At 40.5% G+C, this 18,852-nt stretch overlaps 1 protein-coding gene across 6 annotated transcripts in view; it reads left to right on the top strand.

Annotated features, from left to right (window-relative positions):
• Positions 1-18,852, top strand: part of GRHL2 (grainyhead like transcription factor 2) — a 63,141-nt gene that overhangs the window by 25,413 nt on the left and 18,876 nt on the right. For all 6 annotated transcript variants that reach the window (XM_048940085.1, XM_048940082.1, XM_048940084.1 and 3 more), the window contains exons 8-9: positions 3,683-3,777; positions 13,241-13,399. In XM_048940085.1, the coding sequence (XP_048796042.1) occupies positions 3,683-3,777; positions 13,241-13,399 (254 nt within the window). The remainder of the gene's footprint in view (positions 1-3,682; positions 3,778-13,240; positions 13,400-18,852) is intronic.

Below are 18,852 nucleotides of genomic sequence, written 5' to 3'. Positions count from 1 at the left end.
CTTAAAGCAAATGTCTTTTATGTTGCCATTAATTTGAGATGAAATAGATCTGTGCTGACTTTTGAGGCACTGTGGCATGTTTCCTTTATTTGAACTGCAAACATGAGCAAAGTGCAGTGGAGGAGTTCCTGATACAGACCTGAGAACTGTAAGAGCACAGTTTGTTCAGCACTTTCAGATGAAAGGCTTGAATGCTGCTCAGGTACTGCTATCTTGAGAACATCTGAGATCCAGCTTTAATTTAACTATGTACACTGTTTTTTAAGCACATTTTGTTTCGTTTATGACTTGCATTGTGGATGTTGTTAGGACATGATGGCCCCAAATGCATCTTTCGTATAAGCATCAGCCTGCATTTAGCAAAATCTTCTATTTTTCTTATGGGTTGATCTAAATTGACTTTACTCTGAGGGATAGGCTTGATACCGTTAACCTCCAGAGTTCCTCCTAGCCTAAATCCTTGTGTCATTTTATGCAGATTTTCCTTTGAGTTAAGAATTCAGCCCAAGGTACTGGGAGAGCCATTAATGGCCACACCCTGTGTAGTTAAAGGAGAGAATTAGGTGTTCATGAGCCAGATTAGCAAGTACCAGGATACTCCCTGAGGAGCCTTTTAAAGGGCAGTGTCGGAGTTTTGTTAAGGGCAGGGGTGTGCATCAAATCTGTCTTATCCTCAGAGGATGACCTGATGATCTCTGCTGGTAGCCCTGCTTCTCGGTTCTTTGAGCTCTCATTAACTAGCAGTATGCAGAGGGTTACACAGCTATTAGGCGCCTTTCTAACTCTATATCTGGGAATAGCCATTAACATGTATACTTTATTTCACAAAGTTTATAAACATTCATATTATTTTAACTTCACATTTGTAACATATATTTAACATCCGCGAGTCCATTTTAGTTGTTTAAGAGTGCACTTTACATCCAAAGCATGACTTAGCAGCAAAAGGATTACATGAATTTGAAATATTCTAGTTCTGGAGTCCATCTATTCAGTCCTCAGGCAGGAATGACTCTGCTGCTTGTGCTGCTTCTTCAGTGATTCAGGTCTGCTAGTCTTCCTTCTTTGTATCCTGGAGATCAGAGGCAATAAGGAGGCTTATTCCCTCAGTTTGAACATGCAGGAGTTACTGCTGTATTTGTTTTGCAGACTGGTGCTCTTTTGGATAGGAATGGTGATTGAATGGCTTAGATTCTGTGTGGATCTGCAGATGCATTATTATTAATAGGATAAGTATATACTTAAATGTAAGTCCTTAGTGCTTGAAGACTTAAGCAAGAAGGAATTTAGGCTAAAGCTGTTTTGGATTTTTGTGGAGAGAGCAGCACTTCGTTCTTGTTACCAGCAGGAGTGAGAGATATTGCTGAGTTTCCACACTGCTGTGCTATGATGTTGGATCTCTTTTAAAATGAAATGAATAAAGAATACAATATTAGGTTACATCAAATCAGAGTAAGTACTGTAAATTGACAAATACTGGAGCTTCCAACATGAACATAAATAATGATTATGGAAGCCTGAGGTTGGGATTATCTGTGCTCCAGTGTTTTACCTATGTATTTTCCAAGAAATATTGTATTATTTATGTGCTGTATAAAAAAGAGCTACTAGAGTGGTATGTAACACATGACAGACATTAGCTGTTAATGTTGAAATCTGTCATTATTTAAAATGCAGCTTACCCACCAAAATGGGAAATAATTCCTTTAGAGCTGTTTTGCTTACTGAAGAACCTCAATTTTCTGTTTTTGGTAACTCATAGCAGTAGAAGATGAAAATTGTAGTCACTCTAATAACTTTTACATGTCCTTGGGTGTAAATGCTGTCATAATCTGCTGAGGATTTTTCTTTGCTTATCTGCAAATTGAAGGTAATGGGAAGGCATTCTGCTTTCAGCAGCATGTCACATACACAGTCCATGGGATGTGTGTGTGTGCCAATTGAGGAAGCAGGTGTGTGTGCTGGGGGAAGGGAAGGGCTGGTGGAATACTCTGTTCTGACAGCTTTTTATGGGAAGAAAACATGTGTCTTTACAAGACATCTTGTTCATGTCTTTCCAAAGTGCACCTACACAGCCCGCTCGTATACAGCAGTCAGCTGCACGAGACACTTTCTGGTGAATCATAAATCTAAGGGGTGGGTGGACGTGTGCACATGAATATTAAACTACTGTGTGTTCTAATTCCTCTCATTTGCATTCCCACACTGAATTTAGATAGTGAAGCCACTGACTTTGGTTAAAAAGGGGATCTGAGTTCACAATGGGAATGAACAACACTTCAGACCTCCCAAACACCACACGCAGTTGCTGCATCACCGCCTGTGGTCAGAGCGGTGAATTCTCATTGTATCCAAAATCACTTATGGATCCCAGGGACAGTTTCATTTGCTCACTGAAATGCCAGTGCTTCAGATGAGAGAAAGTATGGTAGTGACTGCCATGTGTTAAATCATTCCTACAACAGCATTTTTGTTATAAAAGCTTTTAAAACAGTTATTACCTGTACATTGTTTTTAGAGACCAATAGTTCATTTTTGGAAGGGCAAAGGAAATTAATTTTGAAACTACTTGAGAAATGCATTCCATGTGTTGAATACAAAAATATCCTTAATGTAACTGAATACAAAGCTAAGAATCAGTATGCTTCTGAAGCACAGATTTGGGCAAATGTTAGAGTGATTGGGATTGCCAGGTTATGTAACTTCAGCTCCTCAGCACTGAGTCTGATTAAAGCCCTCACGGGATTCTGAGGAAATGTGTGGATCCCAGAGAAGGTTGGAGCATTTTTTAACCAAATCTGGAGGTTCCTTTAATAGAGAAGACATTACCTCTTTACAAACAGGATCTTTCTCTTAATCTGCCGTCGAAGAGAACAAAATGTGTTTAAAGTGGCAAAGGGAACACAAAAAGAGACTTGTCTTTGTTTTCAATTAAAGAAGAGTGGCAAATTTCTTCCTTACATGCTTTTCTCACTGTTACACTGTTTGTTTTTTATTATTATTATTATTTAAATTTTTTGGTCATGTTTGAAATTCAGACTGCTTCCCTCTTGCTTTTTATTCCTTCTGTAAAGCTGCTTTAGTTGGTAATATAACATCAACTGCCACTTGGAAGTAAACAGGGAGAGGATGCAGACAGTTGTATTCAGACAGTACATCTTTTACATTTTTTGTTGTCTACTTTAGATACATACATACTTTGGAGAAAGGATCTTTGTTTGCTTTGTTTTAGTAGAGATGCAGCACCCAGTGCAGTAATTCTTGGGTAAGCTGAAATTGTTGGGTGAGAAAAGTGCACTGCTGTTAGCTTGTTAGAAAGCTTCTTTAGAATTTACTATGAGGTCATTTATTGATAGCAAGCCTTAAACATCCTTTTAAATGTTTTAATAACTTTCAGTTAATTTTGAATTCTTGGCCCTTCCCTCGCCAAGATCATGAATGCACAGGTTCTTTTTAGAAGAAACAGTATTTTGCAATAACAGCAGCAAGTAATGTGCTCATGTTGCAATATATTACCTCTTTGCAATTAAGCTTATTAATAACTTGATGTAAATAATACAGTAGGTAGTTCTGATCCAACAGAAAACCCAGCTGAAAAGCAAAGGGCTGTTCTATAGTTGTACTATGAACTGTAAAAGAGAAAGTTCAAAGCTTTTTTGTGAGACTTTGTTATTTCTTGCAGCTGATTACAAAGAGAGTTTTAATACCATTGGGAATATTGAAGAAATTGCCTTCAATGCCGTGTCCTTTACTTGGGATGTCAATGAGGAGGCAAAGGTAAGGAAAATCCATGCAGATTATATCCCTTTATAAGTATCATCCATCCTCAGTCACTGCTGCATTTCTTTCCTATTAAACAAGGAGAATAAGAAGGGAAGGGAAGGTGGAGGTCTCCTGAAAGCCAGTCAAACGGTCTTTCTCTGACCAGAGGGATTCTGGCCATCCGAAATAGGGAAGATGGTTTGTCAAAGCTGTCAGGATAACACTGATAACTGCAAATTTTGTTAGTGTTACACAGACCATCCTTGCAATTGGGAATGAGCATATTTTTGAGGACTAATCCATTGTGTTTTGTTTTGTTTTTAATGGTCAAATACCCTGCGTTCAGGATTGTGACTGCTACAGTGAACCTGTAAACCAGACCAGCAAAGCATATTATTAAGTGCCCTACAGATAAGGCATCCAAAAAGTAGCAGAGTGTTTCAGCTACAGAGACTACTGCAGGAGAAATGAAAAGCTGCAGATAATTATAAGAACAAGTTTTCCTCCAGAAAGCAAATAGCAAGGGAAATTAGGCTGTGTAAAATGAATGGGGCTATGGCAAGACTCTCCAGGACTTAGACATAATAAATTGACGATACTGTCACTCTTGATACTGTTTTTGTTTTTAACCCTGCCTGTGGCTGTGGAATTGCAACTTAATGATCCTAGAGATCCCTTTCTATTCCAGCCAAAGTGTCCAACAGTCAAGATGTGCTAAGGATCAATCAAATACAGAGACATCTTCATGCACAGTTCCCCACTGAATTTCTAACAGAACAGTGTCATCCTTGTGAGACTGCAGAAAATGAAGTGTGGTAGCACTAGCACTCACTATCCTGACCTGCTGATTGAAGGTGCTGAACTCTGTACTAACAGGGATTTTCATTGTCAATGTAAATTTTGTAAGAATAGAGCACTATGTAAAGAAAAGGCAGTAGTTCTGAAAACTGCCTTGCTCTTTCAGAAGGTAACCTTTATGAGCAGTTGTACTTGGCCCAGTTGCTAATAATGCTGTATTTACTTGCATAGTGATTGCATTTTCACCGCCCTGGACACTCCCCTGCTATGTGATTCCATTTCCAAATACAGAGGTACATTGTCCTCCAGTCAAAACATATGACCATTGTATGCATGTGGTCATTATGCCAGCAAATGCAGCAGTTCATTTGGGATTTCCAACATGATTGACTTTCGTAAGGACCTTCACAGAAGCACTAACAGCTAAAGCATGGCAGTGCCATCTCTTCCTCCCACCAGTGATCACCGTCCCATTGCCAAGCTGGCCATTTCTAAATATATTTGCATTTTCAGCCTCCAGATTTAGCAAGAAACTATGTTGGTCTAGAATTGAGAAAGTTACAGCCACGGATGTCAGGTATTATCCTCATCCATTTTGTTCTAATATTGCACTGTTCATTCCTTCCTCGTCTGCCAAAACACAGAACACAGCTCTCACTATGATCACTGAAATATAACATCGGAGGATTTTAAAACAATGACTCTTATTGTTGCTGGTGTAACAAAGTGTCGAGTAAAATTTGAGATTGCCATTTGCATTTCTGCAGGAAATAGTGATTAAAATGCAAATTGGCTTATACTTCTTTTATTTTGAGGGGTAGTTATCAGATACTTAATATTTTAGGTGCTTAACTGCGAAAGTCTTGATAAAAGTAAGAGGATTCATTACGTTATTTGGTTATCAAGCATAAATCAGGTTGTACCAGTAAGCTTGTCGTCATCCTGCGCTGAAGAGTTTCCCATGTACACGTATACATGCAGACATGCACGCTCTTGTTGGAGACTTTAATAAAATAACCAACTGCAGTCAGTCTGGGGATTCCCATAGGATCCCCCTGTAGTGTTTGGAAGGTATGGACTTGGAGTCACGTCACTGAAAGCAGATTTTTCTCCAGCAATTACCTCATGCGAGAGAGATGAAGAATTTGAAGCCCTAATTACAGGCTCTCCTTGCTTAAGCATTTTGAATGATGATCTTTAAACTGGCTCCATTGTTTCTGCTCAGTGTTGTTTTCCCTTTTCACCACAATTTCCAGATTAAAGGTAACCTCCCAGGCACAAAGACCTTTCTCTTCTGAGTCAGACAAAAGCAGCACAGAGCAGTTCTTTCCAGGGCCTCTGAGATGCGATGTGATGAAGCGCTCTGCTGGCCTGGGAAAAAATAAAAAAAATAGAGCAGGCTTTAGAACTGCACAAGGGAGTGATCTTCAAAAATCTAACAGGAGGAACAGAAGTCACCTAACCAAATATCCGTGCTCCTGGGAGACCAAATCCTATATCTGGGAGGACTTACCTCAAGCATCAGATTTCTCAGTGCTCCACCTGGAGGGCAGCTGATTTAAAGCCAGATATTTTTCTCCTCTGACACTCAAGCTGAGTTGTACCTTCTTCCTGGAAGCCTCACAGGATGAGAGTGACAACCAGAATTTGCCTGTTAGCAGTCAGTCTGCTTAGGAGTTATAAGGCAGCATTTCAGTTGCATCTTAAGTGAAGAAATGTGTGTTTAATTAATTCAGGCAGAGGTCTCTCTATTGCCTCAGTAGAATGGCAGGAGGGTATTGCCTCTTTCTAGAAGGGGTAAACTCTTTCTAGAGATTACCATGGGGCTTATCATTCAGACTTGGGATATAGGAAAGTGAAGGATCTACGGCTGTCAGACTCTTTGAGACAAAAATACTGTTCGATAAGGAAACAATGATAGGAAGTAAAGAACATTTTTTGTACGGTCCGTCTTTGCTTCACTTATGTATTTACTTATGTATGCAAGTACTCAGCATTTACGGGCACAGTGATTTGCTGGTTCCCTTTAGCTGAACCTGAGCACCATGTTTGTTATTTTAAAAATAATTCTTTAAAGGAAGGTAAGGAAACAAACAGCAGTTAACAAGAACTGGCTGACTAATTTCATCATCTCTTAAAAGACTTTTTATGATATGCTAAGAGGTAGGTAGTTGCCTTGCTGTTGCTGTAATGAAGGTTTTGCTGGAATATTTGGCTGCTTGACAAAGTTTTAGTGGAAGCTTTTGAACAGAGAGCTCAGCTTGCTTTTTGATAGACATACCTCTGCCCGCTTACAGTTTTATTGCTGGCAGAATTTAGTTTGCAAAGAAGGGAATTAAGAAGCAGAACACTCCTAGCAAAATTAGGTTATTTTTGTAGTAAATCATACCAGCTCTTTGAGATATACCTTGTTTCTAACTCATGATTTCTAATTTAATTTTCTAATTTAAAATGGTGAGGATGATGTAGCCTTGAAACAATACATTATTTGTATATTTTGCTGGACAGTGCTTTTTCAACCTTTAATTCTAAGATGTGACTTCAGTGAACAGTTGGTGAAGAAAACTCACTTAAAGCAGATAAAGAATACTTCTCAGTGATAGCAGAAAATTACTGACTTGTGCAAAGACATCCAACTTGGACATGCAGTAAACAGATATGTTGGTGGATGTATTATTCATGTAGATGCTGGCACTTAGTTTTTGGTAGTTGTGTGCTGTGCAGTTGTATTGAAATGTAGATCTCTAATTCAAAACGCGCTGAAGCCCATGGGAATCTTTCCAGTTATTTAATGACTTTTGGCACAGCTGATACAGTAATAAGCTGTGTTTTCAAAGAGTGAGTGATTTGAAGGATTGGGTTCCTAGACATCGTGGACTGCAGTGAGATATGATTCCAGTGGGTGCAGATGTAGAACGGAGTTGATAAAACAGTACAGTCTGTAGCAGCAATTTGTAATGTGACAGTTCATATATCTTTAACATCAGTAGGAATATGTAGGAAAAATTTTCTTAGAATTATAGAATGTCTTAGGCTGGAAGGGACCTTAAAGACCGTTTAGTTCCAACCTCTCTGCTGTGGACAGGATTGTCACCCGCTAGGTCAGGCTTACTGAGGCCCTATCCAACCTGGCCTTCGGATGGGGTATCCACAACTTCCCTGGGCATCCTGTGCTAGTTCCTCATCACCTTCCAGTTTCCCCTTAGCATCTAATCTAAACTTCCCCTCTTTTAGTTCAGAACCATTCTCATTGTCCTGTCTCTATCAGACCGTGTAAAAAATCAGGGACGTTTTTATCTTTTTATCTTTTTTTTAATCTTTATATAAGATTATATAAGCCCCAGACTTGGATGCAGTACTGCAGGTGGGGCGTCATGAGGGCAGACCTGAGAGGGACAGTCCCCTCCTTCCTTCACCCTGCTGGCTACACATGGACATGGAGCTGTTGACCACAACTCTCTGGCTGCAATCATGCAGCTGGTTCCTTATCCATTGAATATATTCAGTCCTCTTCAAATCCATCTATCTTCAATTTAGAGATAAGGATGTAGTGTGGGACCATTCAGGTCAAAGGCCTTCAAAAGTCCAGGTAGATGACATAAAATAATCTATCTTCCCTGGCCCAGTGGTGCTGTTACTCCATTATAGAAGGCTGCCAAATTGATCAGGCATGATCTGCCCTTAGTGAAGCCATGCTGGCTGTCTCAGATCACTTCCTTGTCTTGCATATGCTTTACCATAGCTTCCAGGAGGATCCATTCCATGGTCTTCCCAGGTACAGAGATGAGGCTACTAAACTGTAGTTTCCTGGATCTTCCTTTCCACTTTCTTAAAAATGAGAGTGATATCTCCCTTTTTCCAGTCCCTGGGGACTTTGCCTGAGAGTCATGTATTTCATACTAGATGGAAAGTGGCCTGGCAACTACATCAGCCAGTTCCTCCAGGACTCCAGTATACATGTTGTCCAACCCAATAGATCTGTACACATTACATTTCATCAGATGATCTCGAACACACTCATCACTCACAGTGGGAGGGATTTTGCTCCCCCAGGGACAATTTCCCAGGGGATCTAGAATTTCACTCTTAAGGTTCATTATCCTGACTTTGCTCTTTGCCAGGCTCATATTCCTCGAGATCACAAGTTCAGCCAGGGTGCAGTCACTGCAGCCCACACTGCCTCCAATCTTAACCTCTTAAATGAGTTCATCTGCATTGGTGAGCACTAAGTCCAGTAATGCTTCTTCTCTGTTTGGTCTATCCAGTATCTGGATCAGGAAGTTATCCTCAGCAGACTCCAGAAGTCTCCTGAATTGCATGCAGTCTACCATTTTGCTTTCCCAGCAGACATCCAGGTGGTTGAAATACCCCATCAGGATGAGAGCCTGTGAGTGCAATGCTCCTTGCTGCTGAAGTGCAAAGGCTTTCATTAGTAGGGGATAAGTTAATATTTTCTTATTCTCAAAATTGGAAGGCTGAAGAAAAAACTGTTTTTTTGGGAGGAATTAGTACCATGTAGTATTGTACTTGTCATCTACTTTGATAAATCATATCTGCGTGTGTAAATGTGCATATTTATCTTTACTATATATATATATTTAAGCATGCAAACATATCTAAACATCGAACATCAAATCACTGAGGTTGGAAAAGGCCAACCATCCAACTACCACCAATATTACCCACTAACCCACATTCCATAGTACCTCTCCTTATGCTAAAGACAAGTTAACCCATGCTAGCAAATGATGCTGAAATTTCGCTGTAGACAAATGGTTCAGTAAGTGTGCATCTGGGATTCAAGGCAAATGGCATTTTTATGTAGTTGCCAGGGTGTGGTGTGGATTGAGGAAGCTTCAAAAGAGCAGTGTAAACATTTGCTAGAGACATTTGTATTGAAATAAAACAAAGATCTTACCTTTGTATGGGATTTATAAGGTAACGGCTGGCAGGAGAAACTATAAAACCACAGTTTTTGTATATAGGAGGAACGATGGGATTGATGTTAGTAATCAAAGCGACAAGTCATTTAACCTCTTCCTGCTACAGTCTGGAGGGATGAACCCTTTTAAAACAGGGCCATTAGGATTTTGCAGAGACCGGTCACCAGGCATAGCTTCTATGCATTATCACCATTCAGTAGAGAAATTGCTTAAAGTTTCTGATTCTGTGGATAACACTCTTCCCTCCCTTCTGCCCATGGCTCTTTCTGAGTTGATGGAAGTCAGAAGTGTAAATAGTAATAAAAATTTATATTAGAAATTTCGTAACTGCAGACCTTTAAAGTGTGTAAACTGAGAGACCACAACAGGAGTCACGTTGGCTGGATTAAATGATAAAAGGGGAAATGCATTTCTGAACCTTGCTTTCTTAAGGCAGGTTACTGTATTTGGATCTTGTACATCACTAATTACACTGCAGTGTTTAACAAACAGCCAGTAATTCATATAATAACAGCTACATGTAATGGAGCTCAAAAGAGAGTGCATTTTTTTGGCATGCTCTTTTACAATCAGAAGAGTTGTCATTATCTTAGGTCATTTTTGAAGCTTTCTCAGGCACCAAATGTTTCTCCAAATTAGTTTTTCATTGCTAATGGCATGTCTGAGCTGGAACTCGATGGGAGGAACGCTATCATTAATTGCTCTAATCTCAGATATGCTGACATTGTAAAAAAGACATCATTATAGTGACAACACAAACTTGTTCCTGATAGCAAAACATTGCTAAAATCTGATTTGCAAAGGAGAAAAAAAAGAAAAAAAAAAATGAATTCAGATATAACCGTAGTCGCATCCATTAAAATAGTTCTAAGTTAAGTGTAGATGGGGCCCTGGAGAAAAAAAAGCAGCAATTGTTACCCCTGCTAGTGTCAGTTCTACACTATCTAACCACATAAGCTTGCCATGCAGGAGGCCAGAGCAGGAGGGCTCTGAGAGCTTAGTGCCTTCCCAGAGCTGAGGGCCTTCCCCTGCTTGAGGCTGCCCGTGGGGCCACGTGCTGTGCTGCTTGGCTCAGCTCACTGTGAGCTGGTGGCAGGGGCTGCACTGGGGGGGGTGAGAGGAGGGCTAAGGATGGGGCAGCAAAAATACTTCACTCAAGTAACACAACTTCTGTCATCTTCCTCTTCCCTCTGCATCCTCCCTCCCCTTTCCAAACCCTCACTCAGTGTTGTGCCCTAAAGAAAAGCTAGTAGACTGTGAAGAGAGAGAAAATGTTTCCAACAATAAATGATATGTGTAAATTCGAATCCATCTGTCTTTCCATGAGGCACAAGTGATATGACAGAAAGTAGTGTACTCTTTGTGAATGTGAACTTAAAGTGATCATTGCTCCTCAGAGAGCTCCTGATGTATTGCGGTGTCACGATGAGGATATTGAATCTCACAGCACCAATCTATTATTCATAATGAGTAATCCACTATGTGAGGACTCTCAAATCCATAAAGTCTGTCTTGCCCCATCGCTCCTACTGTGCCCTGTATGCCTAGAGGCAGTGGGAGAGGTGACACACAGAGGATGTGGTTGATGAAGGTAGGACAAGGCCTTTCTTTGCCTTTTGGCTGAGCGTGCAGTAGGGGTGGTGCATGCAAAGCCTGTCTGTCCCCTCACACTTTAACATACGGTTTGGAAAATCCCACTGTAGAAGTATGCTAAAGCACAGCGGGGCAGGATTGTTTCATGCCAGACCTCATTCAAGTGCTCTGTGTTCACACACATTTTAAAGCACTGCCTTGATGCTGTAAAGGAGTCTCAAGGCAAATGAAAATTCAGGCCATCGTATTTCAAAGGCATATGCACCCATATCCACACTTACCTTTGGATCTGGAGGAGACCAAGTTGTAATTTGAAACAGAAATAACACTATCAGTTTCAAAATCAGAGTTTCACCTAGGGCCCTTCCCCACCTCCCTCCTCTCCCCACAGTTAAAGTTCAACTATTTCATTTGTAAATGCAGCTCTGCGATACCATCTGAAGCAGAAATGCAGAGGTGCTATTAGCTCAGTCAGGCAAACAAGCTTGCTCTGGCTCCATCGTAAAAACCTGCCTGTAATGTACCTTCTGCCATTAGGGTAAAGTATCCCCCACCAGTTGCACCAGAGACCTTTATTCTGAGCTCACCTTTCTTTTGGGGATGTTTGCATTTTGTTCATTCGTTTTGGGTTTTTGCCCTGTTTATAGTCAAGCGGGAAGACTTCCTTCATTCTTGAGTCCTCCCAGATTCTGGGGGCCTTTGGCCCACCTCTGCCTGGCAGGGTGTGCATTTGTGGTGTTCCAAAGCCCGTCTCACTGTGCTCATCCTGCTGGAGCAGCTGCACATCGATGTGGCTCAGGGAATGAACACTGACAATTTTTTCTGTCCTTTTTCATACCTCCCAGTGCTTGTTTTTTGTGTGTTTTGTTTTTTTTTGTTTTCTTTTTTTAACTAAGCACAAGTGGAAAGTAGAATTATTTTAACACACAACTGGTAAAAATTCTTATGTAAAGCACAAATTCTTCCCTGGGAAGAAAAATTGCTTTTTTTAATACAGTTTCATCTCTCATATTTCATGCACGCTGCCCTGACTGAAAGATCTTAGTGATAATGCAGATCACAGTAGCAGCTTTCTTTACACCAAAAGAAGTTTGGAGGTGGGAGACCCTTCTGCCAGCTTCTATATCAACATAAGGCAGAAGTGATAGTTCGTACGCAACATATATAAAATATATGTTTTAGAAAGCAGGAGATAACTACTGGTTACCTGAGTAATGTAAGAGATGTAAGTATGTGTAGTAGGAAAGCATGAGAACAGGTTTTTGAAGAACATACAGGCAGAGTTTGTCAGGGATCGAAAGCATTGTCAGGTTTCGTAGATGCTTCATGGAAGTGGTGGGCTTCTGAGAAGAGGTTGGAGGTAGCATTAGAAATATTTAAGGAGCTTTTTCCCAGTTTGACAGAGAAGAAGAGATGCTTTTTGGACACTGAAGAGAGACTGCGAAGGACCCTCACAATGAAGATGAGGGCTATCTGTTAATGAGATGGAGGAAAGAGTGCTGGTGTTAGGAGCATGGAAAGAATCTTTGAAAAAGCGTAGGATTTTTGCTTGAGCGCACTGACTGTGAGTTGCGAGGTGTCAGAAGACCCAAAGATGGCTGGGAAGGACAATACAAGGTCATCTCACTGTGTCTGTGTTAACAAATAGTATAAATGTACACATCAGGTTTGTGGAGTGGAACAAGTCAGGGCTAAAGAACTGACATCCACGTGAGACATATTTTTGGAGGTTTTATCTTACATTATCTTTAGTCAGTTCCCACAAACTGAGCGGCCATTAGCAGCTGGAGCATCTGGGGTGTTCTCCTGGGTCACTTCTGCTCTGACTCTTCCCAAAAGAATCCAGTTTATGCACACTGGCTCTTTGATCCAAGGCATGGTAAGTTGGGGCAATCAAGTGATTCACTTCAGATGGGAACTGAACCAAACTAAAGCATTGATACATGCCTTAAAAATTCCCTTTCTCAACGTGGGAGCACCTTTGCTGGACTTAGGACAGAAGTGGAAAATAAATAAATGTGTGAGTTGTTAGAATGGAGATACTGTCTGAATTAATATTTTGGGGGGGGAGATCTGCTCTTCTCTGTTTCCAGAAGTTTAGTGGTTGTTTGCACGTCATTTAAGGTCATCTCTCTGTCACACAGATTTTCATCACAGTGAACTGCTTGAGCACAGACTTCTCTTCTCAAAAAGGTGTAAAGGGGCTTCCTTTGATGATTCAGATAGATACATACAGCTACAACAACCGCAGCAATAAACCCATCCACCGAGCCTACTGCCAGATCAAGGTTTTCTGCGATAAGGTAAGTGGAATGTACAATTACCATGGATAAAGGAAGCACCTCATTTGACAGTTTGTTATTATTGCTGTATTTTAGATCTAATAAAAAGTTTTTCTCCCCAGTAAATTATGTTTCTGGTTGAATTTGGACCAGCTGTATCACAAATCTAGGAGGTTTTCACCCAGTTATTTTACTGCTTTGCAGCCTCTTTGGCCCTGATTCTTTGGCTTGTGAGCAGTAGTTGGACTGTGCAGGGACAGCATATTATAGGTCATGGCACACGAAGATCAAGATATTCACAGAATGCACTAAGATGCATCTCTGCTTGAGAAGTCAACACTGACCATAGGGTTATGCAAGTGCCATTCTAATGGTGTTATACCTTCTACTTCTAACAGTCAGCATAGGCAACTTTGTGGAGAGATCTGTGATAGAGAACTGTGATAGAGTTTTATTCAATAAAGGTTTGCTAATTTGTCTTTAATGATGCTTTAGAAAGACCCAGTGATGTAACTGATGGCTTCTTTACTGCTTGATTACAAACAGTTATTCTGAGAGCTTGAATGAAAATTTTCATCACTGGAATTTTCTTATTCAAAACCAACTGCAAAAATATGTTAAACATTGTCATGTTGTGTTTCAGTATCTTTTGTTTCTTGCTCATTTCTTTTGCGTAATTTATTCCTTTACAGTGGTTTTTTTCTCGTTCCTTTGTAGGGATTGGTAAAATTTGGCAGGATACTTTTCAATATCAAAACATAGATCATGTTTTAATGAGTCTGACAACGTCATAGTCAGCTGTTTATCACCAGATAGAAAGAGCTGTTCTGAAATGTTATCTCTGTGATGACAATTCTTAATGTATAGCATGACTACGTTTCGTTTGTGTTTAACGCTTGGCATCCCTGCTGGGAAAGATCTTCCTAGGGAGGGTTGATGCCTGGATTCTCGTCAAGGTTCAGGGATTCAGGAGCTTGCATCTTTTTATGTGACTTGGAAATTTATCCAAATTAGTCTTCCTATCTTACAGATGGGAGCAGAAAGTCAAAAGGCCTTGCCCCCAGGCAATAGGTGGAATTAACTTTATAATGGAAAGGGCAGGAGTTCAACTGTTCCAGGTCTTTGCTACTGCTCCTTCCCCTTTTTCAGTTAGTTCTGTTCTTGCTGTCTTGACAACGGGATCGTGGGGGCTAATTGGTCAGTTGTATTACTGGAGTAAAAAATTTGAGAGTAATGAATGTAAATGTATGCACCGAGGTCTTCTTGCAGTCAAAGTGTTACACTTTTAATTGTAACTTTGAATGTCAAATATTTGGAGATTTGAAGCTGCAGATAGATATTAAAAGCTCCATAAATACCAAAGTAGAAAGTCATTTTCATCTACCTGTTTTTGAAAAGCAATTAGAAAAAAATTGAATTATTAAAAGAAAGGAAGGAAATTCAGAACACAAACTCATCAAGGGTGACCCGCAGACACAACTGGTGGAGATTTTGAATAATACATGCTCACTGCATCTACTGGCTTAATTGGTACTTCAAACATCCAGATGAGGAAGCAGGAAATTAATGTTAAGACTTCTAATCAAAACTGTCTCAAAGTAGAAGAAGAGATCACAGGGGTAATTAAAGCATTATGCGTATCAAAACTATTGAAACTGGGAACTGGAGGGCTCAAGGGTATTGATAATGAGATGTGTATCCATATAAAATAAATGTATACATGCATACACACACACACGAGGCTTTTCAACTTAATGCAAGGCTGAAAATGAATTAAGTAAATAAAACTGAATGAAAATTATCTAGGTCAATTCATATGACAACTTCTGTTCATTGGCACTTGGAAAGAGGCTGAAGCCCAATTCTCCTCTCACTTTACACTGGCCTATCTTTACTGACATCAGTTTCTCATTATGCTTTTGTCCATCAATAAATGGTTGGAGAATCAAAACTCCTGTGCCAGCTCAGCGTGGCAATTGCACTCCTGTCCACATGGCAGCCATCCTGTGTTTCTCACAACTGCACATTGCACTCAGCTGCAGACAGCTGATGGAGCTGGACATGGCCATCTTTTCAAGGTGCCAGAATATATCCTGGCAGTGGCTGACACAATGCTGGGTGGAGGGTCGCTCCTCCAGGTCTTATACTCACCCTTTAGTGAAAATGACAGGACTCAGTGTCTGCTTGGTAAAGGCAACAGAGCAAAGACAATTTTTTGCCCAATTTGTTGTGATTAATTAAAAAAAATACTATGGAGGGATTGTAAGTAGCAAGCATATGATCATTTGATACATTCTAAAAGTCTGAATTGAACCGTTATACCCCAGTGTGGCAACCACAAAGAGAAGCTGGTAAGAAAAGTGATTGATTTATTAAAATTGTCTGGATTAGGGGAACTGCACAGTAAATTCCTCCCACTGAAGTTCTGAAATGTATCTTAGTTTGAAACAGAGACGAAGAAGTATTTGTTTTTGTCTGTTTTTATAAATGGTCTGTCTGCAGCTGTGGTGCCTCTTTCAGAGCAGTGGATGTGTTTATCCTAGTTAAAACACAGGTAGATGTGTGTAAGTTTTAAGGAAAACATTGCTGATAAAATACATCCTTCAGCTGAAACATAGCACACACGCTGTGGAAAGAGTATCTGAAGAAATAGAACTGCATCTAGCTAAGTAGCACATATTTTCTGTCTATTAGTATTCACTTGAGCACTTACTGAAATTTAGTGTTCTTTTACATTTAAACTAGAAAGCCACACAGATCCAATGTATTCTTTATGTAACATAAATGTATGCAGATGAGGGCTGCAAGTGGTGTAATCATTTTTGTTCCCTCTTCATTCTCCAACCTTTTTTCTGTGTTTATTTTCTAGTAGACAGTCTTGAAAGCAGCTGTTACAGTGCACATTTTGTTTTCTCAGTGCTAATCCGTTTTGCCCTTGAGGTCTTTTTTATCACATGCAGATCTCTTATGCTACATTAAGATAAGAGAATATAATTTTTATTCCTTAAGTATGTTGTCAAGGAAACTTGCTGCCAGCCCTATTTATATATTGCAAGATGCTTTAGCCACTGAGTGTGAAGGAACTAGTAATTCAGGGACATTCTGATTTTCTGTATGTGATTAGCTTTGCTAAAAAGCAGCAGAAGCGCTTGATTGGGCAAATATCCAAACACTCCAAAGTAAAATTGCAGTTGTTTTCCGTGGATTGTTAAAGGGTACTGAGCAACTGTAATTACCTGCTTGTCTTCAGCTGTAGAGAGAAAAAGGCTGCAGTCTATGGGTCTGTCCTACCAGGTGCGAATTCTTTGGCCTTAATCTAGAAAAAGGTGTACATGTGAGTTTGTGGTGGTGATGGGAGTGAGCCTAACGATGGTAAAGGCTTTGCTGGGCTGGAGCTAGAGTGCTTCACACCTTGAAAGACATAACCTTGGAGGAATTGAAGACTGGGGGGGAAAAAAAAACCACCATATTTTGAATCAGCAGAAATTCATAGGCTGGGTTTTGCTAATTGTTGATGGTAGAACGAGTTGCATTGTACACATTCCAGACACCAATGAAAAATGAAAAGCTCCCTATGTAGTTTGACTGGTCACAGCCTGATTTATAGCCCCCTATGACAGGGTTATTTCTTATTCTGTCCTGATAAGCAATTTCTGATTTATTCAATATGTCGTATGTCTCTGCTGTGAAAATGGTCCAGCAAGAATACTGGTATGCAAAAATCCTGATGTGGTCCATTGTGTCAGCACCTGTAGCAAGTACATACATTGTGCAGGCTTGGCTGGCCCTGCACAGTGCCTTATAGGCTGCTCCTTGCTCTGAAGGGCCAGCAGGTGGTTTTGGGGGTCCAGAAGCAGTTCCATCCTGTCTCACCTCCCACTGTGCCTCCTAATGGTGGTGTCAGTGGATTATATTATGCAAATCTTTTAAACTGCCAAGCACTTCTCTATCTTATCCAGCATTTTTAGTGAGAACCTTTCCATTTATGTCAGTAGGCTTCATATCCAGCCTGCCTCAGATTGTTGGCTTTCTTAGGAATCGCAGTCACTGCGTTGCTGAAGTTAGACCAATAATACTGGTAGGCAGGGAAGGCTGCCATGCTTGGCGGTCACATGCAGGGTGTCGCATCTTAAGCATGTGAGGACAAAGCTGCCATACTTTCCTGGGCTCATAGTTAAAGAGACAGTTGAGGAAGGTCTGAAAACATGCATTATTTATTGTGTATAAAAAGCTGAGTCCTCCTCAGCTTCTGCTCTCCTGAAACAGCTGCTTGCTGCCGTGTGAAAAAAAATTGCTTTCAAAGCCTGTCCCAACACCTGCGAGCAGTCAGCTGTGACACTGAGAGGTAGGGCTGAGGCCTTCAGAACACTGGCAGTGGGGCATATTTTTGCCTTCGTCAAATAGCAGGAAGCCTTGTAAGCAGTTCTGGTAAGAGCTGAACTCTGAATCCCTCGGAGTTCACGCAACACCTGTGGCTGATCTCAGTGAGAACTGGGCTGGGGCCTGGGTCCAAAGGCAGTTTTTCTGCTGGACACCTTCATGTTTTTTAAATAGATGTTTCTTCCACCACTCTTCCTTTGGAAAGTCATTGATAGTTTAAAGCCAGAATCAGATATTTTCTTTAATCCTTTTTGAGCTTGATTCATTGGCTTATGTGTGAATTTTGCCTTCTTGAGAAAAAATGTTTTGCTTTCTTTTAGAGAAACTTCTAATATTAATTCGTAAAAAATCCTTAAGTTTTGCATGCCGATAGTCTGGGAGCATATGGATCTTTAATACAGTTCACAAGATGACTGTTTTCATATTTATAATGTAAATTAGGAGAACTTCAAAGGAGGTGTTACTGCTTTTTATTTCAATAACAACTTTTATTTTCTAAACTTACCAAGAAAGTATTTACACAACAGGGGCCTGCAACTTCCCAGGAGTTCCTGGGACCTAATAGGGTAATGTTATGATGCTTTCCAGTTTCTCCAGGGTTTCTCCCTGTTTGAAATGCCTGTAGGTTTCTGTAATGAGCCTTTGCATTGAAAACAAGCTGTTGGTGTAGTATTCTTGTACTGGCTAATCTCAAAGGACTTTATGGAGCTGGCCAGCATAAAGCAATCCTACTCCCAAAACAAAGTGGGTGGAAGGGAATTTAGGGAAAAGCTTAGCACAGACGTGATCTAAGATGACAGAATCCTGCAGATGCTTTATGTACACGCATGAATTATGTGGCCTGAGAGCTCCATCCTTTGCTGAGATGCTGGATGCACAAAGCCCTTTGTGCTGGGTGTTGGCAACAGGCCTCCTCCAGACCTCATGCTGCTGAAGCCATTGGTCCTATCTCCTCCACACCAATAGCAGTGATGCACACTGGTTTATTCCTCTTTCTGTCTTCAACCCTGGGGGCTGCTGGATTTAGGTGCCAGCCTAAATTTCAGATACAGGTGCTTAACAGAGAGTGGGCTGACCATCCACACTCCCCAACA

Source organism: Lagopus muta, chromosome 3, assembly GCF_023343835.1.
Source record: "Lagopus muta isolate bLagMut1 chromosome 3, bLagMut1 primary, whole genome shotgun sequence".
In the NCBI taxonomy this organism is placed as follows: Eukaryota; Metazoa; Chordata; class Aves; order Galliformes; family Phasianidae; genus Lagopus; species Lagopus muta.
The sequence above is the reverse complement of the archived record's forward strand: the minus strand, read 5'-3'. Positions and strand labels throughout refer to the sequence as shown.